The sequence below is a fragment of the Oncorhynchus keta genome, chromosome 35, assembly GCF_023373465.1.
Source record: "Oncorhynchus keta strain PuntledgeMale-10-30-2019 chromosome 35, Oket_V2, whole genome shotgun sequence".
Taxonomy (NCBI): Eukaryota; Metazoa; Chordata; class Actinopteri; order Salmoniformes; family Salmonidae; genus Oncorhynchus; species Oncorhynchus keta.
The window spans coordinates 36,813,667-36,828,325 of record NC_068455.1 but is presented as its reverse complement, the minus strand read 5'-3'; the positions used below and the strand labels follow the sequence as shown (position 1 = coordinate 36,828,325).

The following is a 14,659-nucleotide window of genomic DNA, read 5'->3' as shown; positions in this document are numbered from 1 at the left end:
GTACTTTGCTGTAGGAGAGACTGGTGAACTTCACAAAATAGATGGCAACATGAGGAAGGAAAATTATGTGGATATATTGAAGCAACATCTCAAGACATCAGTCAGGAAGCTAAAGCTTGTTCGCAAATGGGTCTTCCAAATGGACAACGACCCCAAGCATAATTTCAAAATGTGGCAAAATGGCTTAAGGACAACGAAGTCAAGGTATTGGAGTGGCCATCACAAAGCCCTGACCTCAAGAACTAAAAAAGCATGTGCGGGCAAGGAGGCCAACAAACCTACACCAGCTCTGTCAGGAGGAATGGGACAAAACTTATTGTGGGAAGGTTGTGGAAGGCTACCCGAAACGTTTGACCCAAATTAAACAATTTAAAGGCAATACACTCAATTAGTATTTGGTAGCATGTAAACTTCTGACCCACTGGGAATGTGATGAAATAATGAAATCTCTCCACTATTATTCTGACATATCACATTCTTAAAATAAAGTGGTGATCCTAATTGACCTAAGACAGGACATTTTTACTAGGATTAAATGTCAGGAATTGTGAACAACTGAGTTTAAATGTATTTGGCTAAGGTTTATGTAAACTTCCAACTTCAACTGTATATGTGTGTGTGTGTGTGTGTGTGTGTGTGTGTGTGTGTGTGTGTGTCTAAAGTATGACAGGTGCCCACCAGTGAGAGTGCTCCTCCAGGCTTTTGACTGGCTCGTTGATGTTTCTCACGTCCCAAAATTTGACCTTGCAGTCGTCCCCACAGCTGGCCAGGTAGTACTGTTTGTTGGGATTGAAGTCAAGGTCTCGAACCAGTTGCCCATGAGCATTCTCTATACAGTAGATCTGACTGGAAAAGAGAGTGAAAGGGATGAGGGTGGAGGAGAGAGAGATGACAGAAGAGGGTGAGGAGAAGGGTGAGAAAAAAGGGGAATGATGTGTGAGAGAGAGAGAGAGAGAGAGTGAACGCCACAGCAACCCTGGTGACATAAATCACGGAGAGAAGCCTGTAGTGGTTCTTTACACTAGGTGAAGGCCAGACTGTATTTCCTGCCCTATAAAAGCCTGACGTGTAATAAAGCCAGGAGTCACAACCACACACGGCCTTGGCTTCCTGGTCCTGCTTGTCCCGGGTGGGGAGAGGTCAGTGTTAAGGCACGAGGAAAGAAATGAGAGCAAAGAAGAGAGGAGAGACTTTTTCCGCTTCAGATTATGTTCATGTTGTAAACCTACTCTCTTCTCTACTCTTCTCCACAGGACCCTGTACCCTTCCTCTCATCTCCTCTTCTGTCCTCTCCTCCCCTTCCCCAGTCATTCCTACCTCTCATCCGCTCTTTTCCCCCACTCCACCCCTCCGATCATCTTCCCTCCCTCTCCTGCTGTGATGACTGAAGAGGAACCAGGGCGGTCTATTGAAACAGCGTTAGACCCAATGTTCTCTGCTCCCCTCTCTCCTCCACCAGACACCATCTACCCTGCTGATCTCATTATACAAATAACATGCTAATTAAAAATCTCATTAAAAAGGGAGGGAAAAGAAAATAACCTGAGGGATTCAATGAGATCAGGATGACGGTCTGTATGGCTCTATGACTATATGGTTTGTAAGATTCTGCCACTGGACCTCAGCAAACTGGATGAGACCACACTTGGACTTCACAGAGGGCCCAGACACTGGCAGCAGCTCCTTCCTCTAACCAAACAAAATTACAACACTTTAATCTTGTGACTTTAAAATGACTTGAGTGTGTGGAGTCACTTTGCTGTCAAGTGCACAATCTGCTCACCATTGACTGCCTCGGCATGACCTCTGGCCAGGGGTTTGACAGTGTGTGTGTGTGTGTGTGTGTTTGTGCTGTGTCGTAAACTCTGTCCTCCATGGAATAGGACGCACGGGGGAAATGGAGCAGGAAATTGGGTTAGTTTCGGTGCTTCCAGAATGCTTCTGAGCACCCCACTCCACTCGGCAAATATGAAATGGGGATCCTGAGCAAAGCCTGGCTGGAACCCTCCTCACAAAGTATTAAGGATTATATGCCTTCCTAGCCTAAGCCTGCGGACACAGTGAAACCAAATCGAAACTCATCCTCCTTTACGTCAGTGAGGGCCAGAACAATCTACAACACACGCACACAGTAAAGGGGTTACCATGAATTTTACAGTAATTTACAGGCAGCTCTGTGGCAAGTAAAATTCTGTATTTAATATTTGTGCACAAGGGCAAAACTTTCACTGGGGACGGGGCAGGGGTCATGTCACCCCCACATTCTGAAATGGCATTTTTATCACCCCCGGTTTTATCATTGCCCTGTGATACAAAAATAAGTGTCATCGGTGTGTGTAAGGTCCATGCGGACGCTTCAGAGCAGAGCGGTCAGGTAGGCTGTCTGGCTGTGTCAGCCGGCTAGATTTAGGACCGCCTGGACACCACCACAGAACGTTGGGAAGGCAACGCTTCTGAAAGGCTGGCTTAGAACTGGCAAGGGACAGTTGAACAGATGTAGCTGCTGACGGTGTGTGTGTGTTGCACTCCTTCTCTGAGTTGTAAAAGCAAGCAGTGCAGATACTGGCTACCCTTTAGTTAACTGATATTAGCTAATGTTTCATCCCCTCTCAAATGAGTCAATTGAATTTAGCCAGTTCAGCTCTAGCCATCTGTCAGATGGCGATATGAGGTGGCTATTATTATAGCACTATCTAACAGCTGTTGTGTGTATGGAAATGTTGTTTTGTAAACTTTTGTTTTGTCCCGTTTCAACAGTAAATTAATTTGGCTAGCTTTTGTCAGTTGATGGACCGGCATGCGAGAGCTTGCCAAAATTATTATTTTTGTCTCAATCACACTAGACCTGCATCAAACAAGACGAAACCAGCGGCCAAACGATTGAAGACCGATATTCTGATGTTTTTTCAGTGCAATGTGAGATTTTATTATTCAGTATAGCAATGTAACGTTATTGATCTGTCAGTTTCCCTAGCTAATTCTCTACTTTTCACACTGATATAGTAATAAACAGCTCTATGGGCTTCACTGTCAAGCTGCTCAGTCAGTTCACAACACTATGCTCATCATGTCTTAGCAGGATCAGATGGTGACAGGTGTCCCTGCAGGGTCATACAGCCAGGGAAGACCAGTCTACGGAGCTCAGGTGAATTTCACAGTATATTATAACAATATCAGTGAATGGACAAAAAGTTCCATCTTGAGTTGATCGGTAGGTCTACAGTAGTTACACGACAGAAGCTTAGGTTTGAAGCCACAGTCTGGGATCTGGGAATAATTGCAATTTCAACTATTGAACCATCGATTCTATGCTTGAATAATATTCATGTGTATACCAAGGTAATTCTTTGTCATGCCTGCCTCATCTTAGCAGGATCAGATGGTGACAGGGGTCTGTACATAAGTGGCAATGAGAGTGGTTATGGTAGACATGTTGGTCCTCAATTATGGAATTGCACTACCTTTTCCATTGTAGCTACCCTACCCATTCACTATAACTTGTACTTGCAAAATGTCACCTAAATACAACTCCTGAACCATTATATTATCAAAGAATAGAATCAATGTATAAATGCCCCACAAGCATAGCACAACTGTCTTACACTATCATAACCCCAAATATTATGCAGTTTAGGTCATATTTAAAACTAGCATGTGTGTGAAATGGACTGTCAGTCTTGCATCTAGAATGCAGTCTATGCTTTTGAGATGGGTTATATTTGAAGTACTTTATAATAATAATAATAATAATACTACTTACTTAATACTACTATAATATAATACTTTATATTGGGGGGTTTGTGGGCTTCACTGTTATGGCACACAGACAGTACAACAGACAGTAATCATTTGTCATGCTTCATCTGAGGATGGTGACCAGATGATGACAGGGCTCCCAGCAGGGTCAGGTAGCCAGGGAAGATAAGTCCCTTACGGAGCCGAGGTGAATATAATAATATGATTAGTATCTGTGAATTAAACTACTCTCAGTGTTTTCAGTAGTTTCTGATAATCAAACATACAGTACCACTTGATTGTAAGGTATATAACTTGTGAAGACATCACTGGGAAGACGTCAGTGGTGTGGTGGAAACCTTACCCACCCATTTTAATTATTAGATGCATGTACAAAGTTATTAGAAAGGTTCAGAATGTGTGTGAAACATCACAACACAGTTAATAAATATATGTCACATGGAAATCATAAAAGAGCGGTTTACAGAGATTGTTGGGATGAGAGTAGCGGACGGGTGGGTTTACGGAGATTGTTGGGATGAGAGTAGCGGACGGGTGGGTTTACGGAGATTGTTGGGATGAGAGTAGCGGACGGGTGGGTTTACAGAGATTGTTGGGATGAGAGTAGCGGACGGGTGGGTTTACGGAGATTGTTGGGATGAGAGTAGCGGACGGGTGGGTTTACGGAGATTGTTGGGATGAGAGTAGCTGACGGGTGGGTTTACGGAGATTGTTGGGATGAGAGTAGCTGACGGGTGGGTTTACAGAGATTGTTGGGATGAGAGTAGCGGACGGGTGGGTTTACGGAGATTGTTGGGATGAGAGTAGCGGACGGGTGGGTTTACGGAGATTGTTGGGATGAGAGTAGCTGACGGGTGGGTTTACGGAGATTGTTGGGATGAGAGTAGCTGACGGGTGGGTTTACGGAGATTGTTGGGATGAGAGTAGCGGACGGGTGGGTTTACGGAGATTGTTGGGATGAGAGTAGCTGACGGGTGGGTTTACGGAGATTGTTGGGATGAGAGTAGCTGACGGGTGGGTTTACGGAGATTGTTGGGATGAGAGTAACTGACGGGTGGGTTTACGGAGATTGTTGGGATGAGAGTAGCTGACGGATGGGTTTATGTTCATGTTCTATAATAATTACGACAACAAAAACCCGATATATAATGTATACCATATCTGTACTATCTATCCAGATGTAATTTATATAAAATAACTACATTCTTTCTATGTAACACCTGTAAAAAAAATGCCATGTACAGTTCTTCAGAAAGTATTCAATCATACCCCTTGACATATTCCACATTTTCTTTTGTGCTACAACCTAAATTCAAAATGGATTAAATTCATTTTTTGATCTACACACAATACCCCATAATGACAGAGTGAAAATATGTTTTTAGAAAAGTTAGCAAATGTATTGAAAATGAACTACAAAAAGATCTAATTTACATAATTATTCACACCCCTGAGTCAATACATGTTAGAATCACTTTTGGCAGTGATTAGAGATGTGAGTCTTTCTGGTTCAGTCACTAAGAGCTTTGCACACCTGGTTGTTCAATATTTGCAAATTATTCTTAAAGCATTTGTGTTCATTCTAGGGAGGCCAGCAGCAGGCAGTAGTCAGTGCTGGGATACCCATAGACCCAATACAATCAGATACGAAATGGTTGCACAACGTAGACAAAACTAGCATGAATTTGAACAGCAGGTCAGCACAGGAAGAGCTGAGGCAGTAGGCTCTCCAGGAGACGTTTAGAAATAGGCTCTCTGGGAGAGGTTTAGGCAGTAGACTCTCCAGGAGACATTTAGAAATAGGCTCTCTGGGAGAGGTTTAGGTAGTAGGCTCTCCAGGAGACGTTTAGAAATAGGCTCTCTGGGAGAGGTTTAGGCAGTAGGCTCTCCGGGAGAGGTTTAGGCAGTAGGCTCTCCGGGAGAGGTTTAGGCAGTAGGCTCTCCGGGAGAGGTTGAGGCAGTAGGCTCTCCGGGAGAGGTTGAGGCAGTAGGCTCTCCGGGAGAGGTTGAGGCAGTAGGCTCTCCAGGAGAGGTTGAGGCAGTAGCCTCCCCATGGGAATTTGAAGGAAAAAAACTCCCCAGGCGAGGTTGAGGCAGTAGACTCTCCAGGTGAAGTTGAAGAAATAGACCCCATAGGAGAGGCTGAGGAAGTAGACACCAATGTCCACGTCACAACATATCAGCCAAACCGAAAACTAGTGGTAGACCAGAAGCTGTCAAACAAGACACTTCGGTTTCTGGATAGGTGGTACAAATAATTCCAGTGGCTCCTCTATGTTCCCACTGTGAAAGGAGTGTTGTGCTTTTATTGCACAAAAGTGATTAAAAGCCAGAAATCATCTTTTGCAAAAAAATGCAGATCTTGCATTTGTGCACTCTGGATTCCTAAACGTATCCGTTGCCTTAATCCAGTTTTCTTCACGTGCATGCAGCCATGCACACAAGGTTGCCGTTACCACTCGCTGTCACCAACCAAAGCCAGTAGATACCCAACTTTCCACAGTAAGAGCTGTATAGCTAAACAAAGCAAGATCTTGCCTTAGGAAAGTAGCAGGTTCGGTCCATCTTCTAGCACGTCAGGTATCAGTTCTTAGGGGCCATGAAGCTACCGAATATAATCTGTACCAGTTACTGAAAGTTAGAGCTGAAGATGGTCCAGTACTCACTACATGGCTGAAACTCAGTCAGGATCATACAATCTCACAAAACCAAAACAAAATCCTGAGCATATTGGCCAACAGCATTGTGAGAGACATCACAAAGAGAATCGACCATCTACCACTGCTCCAGTACTCCATATTTATTGATGGTACACAAGATGTCGGGGGAGTAGAACAAGAGTCATTCTGTTTCCGTTACATGGTTCACGATCTAGTGCCTGTTGAGGACTTTGTAGGTTTTTATGAAGTCTCCCTTACAACTAAAGAGAACCTGGCAGAAGTTGCCACAGATGTGCTACTCCACCTGAATTTGCCTCTTTCAGGTCTGAGTGTGCAAACGTATGATGGTGCAGCGAACATGTCAGGGAAAATCAAAGGAACACAGGCTAGGCTGGGAGCAGTGCAGCCACTGGCTCTGTATGTGCATTGTGGCCCTCACAGTGTCAATCTAGTCACCCAGGCTGCCTGCTTATCTTCCACTGTGATATGTGATGGCCTGAAGTGGCTCCACAAGCTGGGCTGCCTGCACAACCAGTCAGGAAAATACAAAACAACATTTAAGGAAATAGCGACATCTGAGTGTGGGTCATTCACAAGCCTAAAGCCCTTGTGTCCAACAAGGTGGACTGTTAGGACTCCAGCACTGATCTCTTTGCTAGGTTCTTTACCAGTCTGTGCTGTTCAGCCTGGAGGAAATGAGCACATCTGATTCATCAGACACAGCAACAACAGCAAGGGGATTGCTGAGAGATTTGAGAAGGGGACCACAGTCCTAGGACTCCTTGCAGCAGCTGAGGTAATGGAAGAGTTGGAGTGCCTCATTCGCACCTTACAAATGTGAAGAGAGACATTTGCTGGGATGCTCGCTGCAGTGGACTGTGTTAAGACCACCCTGAAGGCAAAGAGATCTGAGGTCCAATTTCAACAGATCTATAGGCGAGGAACAGAGTTGATTGCCAAGATCAAAATCCAGCCCATTCAGATGCCCCACATCTGTAAACCACCAAAGCACTTCACTGGAAATGCTGCTTCATACTCACCCACATCCCCAGAGGATTTCTACAAGGCTGAGCTCTTCAATGTGCTTGACACAGTTGATGTGCAGCTAACAGAGAGGTTCAAACAGGGTGGCCTGGAAACTCAGACTAAGCTGGAGGAAGTTCTTCTCTCTGGGGAGATGGATGCTGCAGTGGTGGACCAGTATCCAAAGGAACAGGAGATCAGTTGAGGTGCAGCTGGCCATGTTCAAGATGCAATACCAGTACAAAACAAGTACAGAAGCTGAATCTGTTCTCGGGAATCAGCTGCCTGAGTTCCACCGGTCTCCTTTGACCAGGTAGAAGCCCTCATTCACATACTAATGTTTGTCCCTGCATCCTCTGCTGAAGTCGAGAGGAGTTTCAGTGGTCTAAGAAGGCAGTCTGTCAAATTCATCAGGACAGAGTGGATGAAATAGACATGGAAAAAGTCTGCCAGCTGTTTGACTTGGCAAATGACCACAGGAAACATGTTTGGAGCATTTTTATTAGGTTGAAAAGACAGACGTAAGAACAGATAGGATGAATGGAGGATTAATTAAGAAATATGTTAAATAAACGAAACAGGTTTAATGGAGGAAGGAAAATAGATAGATGGTGTGTTGGCTATGGCTATTTGTGATGATTTTGAAAGTTGATCTAGACAATGTCTTGATAAAGACAATCAAGTTAAGTCTTTGTACTTTTTTTAGTTGTTCATTTGTTAGGCTATTAGTTCTAGTTGCAACACAACGCTAATGGTAACTCTAGCTGAATTAGAACATACAGAAGTACAGAAGAAATGACAGAGGATGAAGGGAGAAAGGATGGATGCATAAAGAAACATGGACGAAGGAAGTATTTATAAAGAAATAGGATAAAGAAAGGAAACAGGGTTAACGGAGGAAGGAAAATAGATATGGTGTGTTGGCTATGGCTATGTGTGCTGATTTAGAAATGTTATATATAGGATCTTAATAAAAGACAATCAAAAGTTGTCTTTGTATTTTTTGTCTTTGTACTTAAGTGCTGGTTAACTGTTATTTTAGAGGGTTTTTTATTTTTGGGGGGTGCAAGGTGAGGAGGAGGATAATTCAAGATACTGTTTGAAGAGGTAGGGTTTCAGATGTTTTTGGAAGATGGGCAGGGACTCTGCTGCCCTAGCTTCAGGGGGAAGCTGATTCCACCATTGGGGTGCCAGGACAGGGAAGGGCTGAGCAGCAGCTGTCCTCCCATAGGGGTGTGAGGGCCAAGAAACCTGAGGTGGCAGAACGGAGTGCTCGGGTTGGGGTGTAGGGTTTGAGCATAGCCTGAAGGTAGGGAGGGGCAGTTCCTCTTGCTATTCCATAGGTAAGCACCATGGTCTTGTAGTGGATGCAAGCTTCAACTGGAAGCCAGTGGAGTGTGTGGAGGAGCAGGGTGACATGAGAGAACTTGGGAAGTTTGAAAACCAGGTGGGCTTCTGCGTTCTGGATAGTTGCAGGGGTTTGATGGCACAAGTGGGGAGCCCAGCCAACAGCGAGTTGCGGTAGTCCAGATGGGAGAGGACAAGTGCCTGGATTAGGACCTGAGCCATTTCCTGTGTGAAGTACTAGGGTCGTACTCTACGGATGTTGTAGAGCATGAACCTGCAGGAGAGGCTCACTGCTTTGATGTTTGCTGAGAATGACAGGATCACACCATGGTTCTTTGCACTCTGGGAGGGCGAAACTGGGGCGGGCAGGCCTTCCCCGGGAGGAAGAGCAATTCTGTCTTGTTCCATCACTTCTGGTAGTACACCTACTGTAATATATATATACAGTATCAAAGCAAGTACTTTGTAATGACACACATTACAATACTGTACGATTGACTATATTATACAGTAAAAAAAAGTAAACTCTACCGTAATCGGAATGAATGACTGGATGAATAAATTAAATGAATTAAGGGCAGGGGTTTGTGTTTCACAATTACAAGGGATCGGTGCAAGCAGGTTGATTGCTAGATAAAGTGTTTACACATTAAGTGTTTACACATTTATTTCACTTGCACTTAGAGGCCTTACAGTGGAGCTGACAGCATTTTAGCAACATGAAATCTTATTCAAATCTGTTCATATACATCCCCAGGAAGAATATTACGTACACGAAGGAATTTGGGAAGATTCTATAGCAATATATTGTTGGAAAGCAGTCGTGCGTTTGGATAATTAATAGACACTGCAGGAAATAAAATTGAATAAAAACATCTGTCTCGTCCAGGACCAGAGTCTATGCAGACCGGGTGCGTCATTGCCAATCAGAACTACATTAGGCCTTTATTTGCATCACAGGCCTGCCATCGTTCACTTTGAACAAGCCTGTGTGTTTACAGGCAGTTGCAACAGTGCAACTTTAGATCATTAGAAAGCCACAAAATACACCTGAATGGATTTCTGCAAATATGTCAATACCACTTGGGAGTCCTCTTACATTTGGGAACATTTACAGTCCTATTGATCGAACAACCATGAAAAGGTATGCGCTCTCTCAACAACAAAAAGATAAACAACTAATGTTAGCCAGAGAAAGATGAGCTCAAAACTAACGAAAGAACATTAGATAAACCCTCTCAAACTTTTCCAGCTAGTTGGCCGTCAAAATTGCACCGATAAACAATGAGATTTATGTTACCTAGAGTGTTCGAGACTAACTATTACTTTCTTTGCCTACGTCTACTGACACGGGTAATATTCAGTAGGTGTTGCACGTTCGTAAATTAATAAGTTATTCTGCACTCTGGCACACTCAGATGAGAGTACTCTGAAATTGGAATAAATAGCCAGAGTGAATTTGCGAACGCAAGAGAAATGCTACAGTGCATTCGGAAAGTATTCAGACCCCTTCACTTTTTTCACATTTTGTTACATTACAGCCTTATTCTAAAATTGATTGGGAGACTAGTCAGGAGAGGGAAAGATGAATGAAGCAAGGTACAGAGATATCCTTGATGAAAACCTGCTCCAGAGTGCTTAGGACATCAGACTGGGGGCGAAGGTTCACCTTCCAACAGGACAACAACGATAAGCACACAGCCAAGACAACGCAGGAGTAGCTTCAGCACAAGTCTCAATATCCTTGAGTGGCCCATCCAGAACCCAATCGAACATCTCCAGAGAGAGAGCTAGCTTGCTAATGTTAGGCTCTGCTTTTCCTTCACTCTTCGGTCCAACTCATCCCAAACCATCTCAATTGGGTTGAGGTACGGTGACTGTGGAGGCCAGGTCATATGATACAGCACTCTATCACTCTCCTTCTTGGTCAAATAGCCCTTACACAGCCTGGGTGTGTGTTTTGGATCATTGTCCTGTTGAAAAACAAATGATAGTCCCACTAAGCCCAAACCAGATGGGATTGCGTATCACTGTGGTAGCCATGCTGGTTAAAATTCTAAATAAATCAGTGTCACCAGCAAAGCACCCCCACACCATCACACCTCCTCCTCCATGCTTAACGGTGGGAACCACACATGCGGAGATCATCTGTTCACCTACTCTGCGTCTCACAAAAACACAGCGGTTGGAACCAAAAATCTCAAATTTGGACACATCAGACCAAAGAACAGATTTCCACCGGTCTAATGTCCATTGATTGTGTTTCTTGGCCAGAGCAAGTTTCTTCTTATAATTGGTGTCCTTTAGTAGTGGTTTCTTTGCAGCAATTCCACCACAAAGGCCTGATTTACGTAGTCTCCTCTGAACAGTTGATGTTGAGATGTGTATGGTACTTGAACTCCGTGAAGTTTTTATTTGGCCTGCAATTTCTGAGGCTGGTAACTCTAATGAACTTAACTCTGGGTCTTCCTTTCCTGTGGCCGTCCTCATGAGAGCCAGTTTCATCATAGCACTTGAGGGTTTTTGCATAGGCACTTACATAAAAGTTCTTGACATTTTCCGCATTGACTGACCTTCATGTCTTAAAGTAATGATGGACTGTTGTTTCTATTTGCTTATTTGAGCTGTTCTTGCCATAATATGGACTTGGTCTTTTACCAAATAGGGCTATCTTCTGTATACCACCACTACCTTCTCACAACACAACTGATTGGCACAAATTCATTAAGAAGGAATGAAATTCCACAAATTAACTTAACAAGGCACACCTTTTAATTGAAATGCATTCCAGGTGACTACCTCATTAAGCTGGTTGAGAGAATGCCAAGAGTGTGCAAAGCTGTCATCAAGACAAAGAGTTGCTACTTTGAAGAATCTCAAATATCAAATATATTTTGATTTGAACACTTTTTTGGTTACTACATAATTCCATATGTGTTGTTTCATAGTTTATGTCTTCACTATTATTCTACAATGTAGAAAATATTAAAAACGTTTGACTGGTACTGTTAATAGATACGCTAGCCTATTAGCCGTGTTATGATTGACTTGTGATCATTGCCCAGTTGGATTGTATTGACATTCCCAGCCTTAGTTACATTTGTCAGTTGCTGTCCAAAATAATGAGCCATTGAAACTGAAACAGTGCATCCCGAATGGAGGCAGCAAACAATGTACCAGGACAGCTGTGATTTACAAACTGATTGCAATATTTTTTGGACTATCAACTAATAAATTGGTAAATTATACACTGCTCCAAAAAATAAAGGGAACACTTAAACAACACAATGTAACTCCAAGTCAATCATACTTCTGTGAAATCAAACTGTCCCCTTAGGAAACAACACTGACGATAAATTTCACATGCTGTTGTGCAAATGGAATAGACAACAGGTGGAAATTATAGGCAATTAGCAAGACACCTCCAATAAAGGAGTGGTCCTGCAGGTGGTGACCACAGACCACTTCTCAGTTCCTATGCTTCCTGGCTGATGTTTTGGTCACTTTTGAATGCTGGCGGTTCTTTCACTCTAGTGGTAGCATGAGATGGAGTCTACAACCCACACAAGTGGCTCAGGTAGTGCAGCTCATCCAGGATGGCACATCAATGCGAGCTGTGGCAAGAAGGTTTGCTGTGTCTGTCAGCGTAGTGTCCAGAGCATGGAGGCGCTACCAGGAGACAGGCCAGTACATCAGGAGACGTGGAGGAGGCAGTAGGAGGGCAACAACCCAGCAGCAGGACCGCTACCTCCGCCTTTGTGCAAGGAGGAGCACTGCCAGAGCCCTGCAAAATGACCTCCAGCAGGCCACAAATGTGCATGTGTCTGCTCAAACGGTCAGAAACAGACTCCATGAGGGTGGTATGAGGGCCCGGCGTCCACAGGTGGGGGTTGTGCTTACAGCCCAACACCGTGCAGGACGTTTGGCATTTGCCAGAGAACACCAAGATTGGCAAATTCGCCACTGGCGCCCTGTGCTCTTCACAGATGAAAGCAGGTTCACACTGAGCACATGTGACAGAGTTTGGAGACGCCGCGGAGAACGTTCTGCTGCCTGCAACATCCTCCAGCATGACCGGTTTGGCGGTGGGTCAGTCATGGTGTGGGGTGGCATTTCTTTGGGGGGCCGCACAGCCCTCCATGTGCTCGCCAGAGGTAGCCTGACTGCCATTAGGTACCGAGATGAGATCCTCAGACCCCTTGTGAGACCATATGCTGGTGCGGTTGGCCCTGGGTTCCTCCTAATGCAAGACAATGCTAGACCTCATGTGGCTGGAGTGTGTCAGCAGTTCCTGCAAGAGGAAGGCATTGATGCTATGGACTGGCCCGCCCGTTCCCCAGACCTGAATCCAATTGAGCACATCTGGGACATAATGTCTCGCTCCATCCACCAACGCCACGTTGCACCACAGAGTGTCTAGGAGTTGGCGGATGCTTTAGTCCAGGTCTGGGAGGAGATCCCTCAGGAGATCATCCACCACCTCATCAGGAGCATGCCCAGGAGTTGTAGGGAGGTCATACAGGCACGTGGAGGACACACACACTACTGAGCCTCATTTTGACTTGTTTTAAGGACATTACATCAAGTTGGATCAGCCTGTAGTGTGGTTTTCCACTTTAATTTTGAGTGTGACTCCAAATCCAGATCTCCATGGGTTGATACATTTGATTTCCATTGATAGTTTGTGTGATTTTGTTGTCAGCACATTCAACTATGTAAAGAAAAAAGTATTTAATAAGAATATTTCATTCCTTCAGATCTAGGATGTGTTCCCTTTATTTTTTTGAGCAGTGTTGTAATCATGTATTGAACTGCATCCATCTATTCTGCCAACAATGCCTTAGTGTATGTCATGGAATGGTGAGGTAAATAGAAGCTATTTTTCAAAACTCTCATAAAGTTGGTTTTGTAGCCTAGTGGTTAGAGCATTTGGCCTGTAACCGAAAGGTTGCTGGATCGAATCCCCGAGCTGACAAGGTAAACATCTGTCGTTCTGCCCCTGAACAAGGCAGTTAACCCATTGTTAGGCCATCATTGAAAACAAGAATTTGTTCTTAACTGACTTGCCTAGTTAAACAAAGGTTAAATAAATAAAAAATAAACTTGGAGTTGTGTATTTTAGACTGATATTATGAATGTTTCATATCTGCAGACTTCAAACCGGCAGTGCCTACAGGGCAAAACAGATCAAAAGGACTTGGAAAAATGCTCAACCATTTAAGACTAGCTGCTAATTCAATCTGTCCCATATACATGTTAAATTGATGTGGCACTATTACCACATAGGAGTAAAAATTGTACAGCTATCTCACTCACAGGTTCAACAAATACAGCCTCTTACAAGGCACGCCTCAAAATATGTTAATTAGCCAGACACAGCAATACCATGCCCCCACCAGTGGTCAAAAGGTTTTTGGCGCTCCAAAGATACGATACTGTATTCTGTTGGGTAGAATTACAGTTCGAAATACAGCAATTTTCTCACAACGCACCATAACATAGTACGCTGCAGTAAAACATTTCAAAGTTTTTTTTATTGATGCTAATACCTAAAATTACCGTATAAATTACAGATTTCCATTACAGTACACACACACACACACACACACACCGCCCCCTCTAACCTCAGTCTGGGTGATAAATCTCTATGCTAAGGGGATAGACTGGATATCTCACACTATCACTACAGGTCTCTGTTTCTATGACAACTGCAGTGGGGGAGAAAAAAAAAAGAAGAGAGAGAAATAATTGAATTGCTTATCAAAATTAAAGCCCAGCTTTGTGAGTGGTTGGGAAGGAAGGAGTGACAGTCCATGCATAAAAGTAAGATATCATCACATCAATAGTGTGGGTTGATTGAGATATATCTTTAT

At 43.8% G+C, this 14,659-nt stretch overlaps 1 protein-coding gene across 3 annotated transcripts in view; it reads right to left on the bottom strand.

The window, feature by feature from the left end:
- The window catches only part of LOC118368456 (EARP-interacting protein homolog), a 72,946-nt gene that overhangs the window by 9,636 nt on the left and 48,651 nt on the right, over positions 1-14,659 (bottom strand). For 2 of the 3 annotated variants that reach the window (XM_035752574.2, XM_052496941.1), the window contains one exon: positions 679-846. The exons of the other annotated variant lie outside the window; for it this stretch is intronic. In XM_035752574.2, coding sequence (XP_035608467.1) covers positions 679-846 — 168 coding nt within the window. The remainder of the gene's footprint in view (positions 1-678; positions 847-14,659) is intronic. 3 annotated transcript variants of the gene reach the window in all.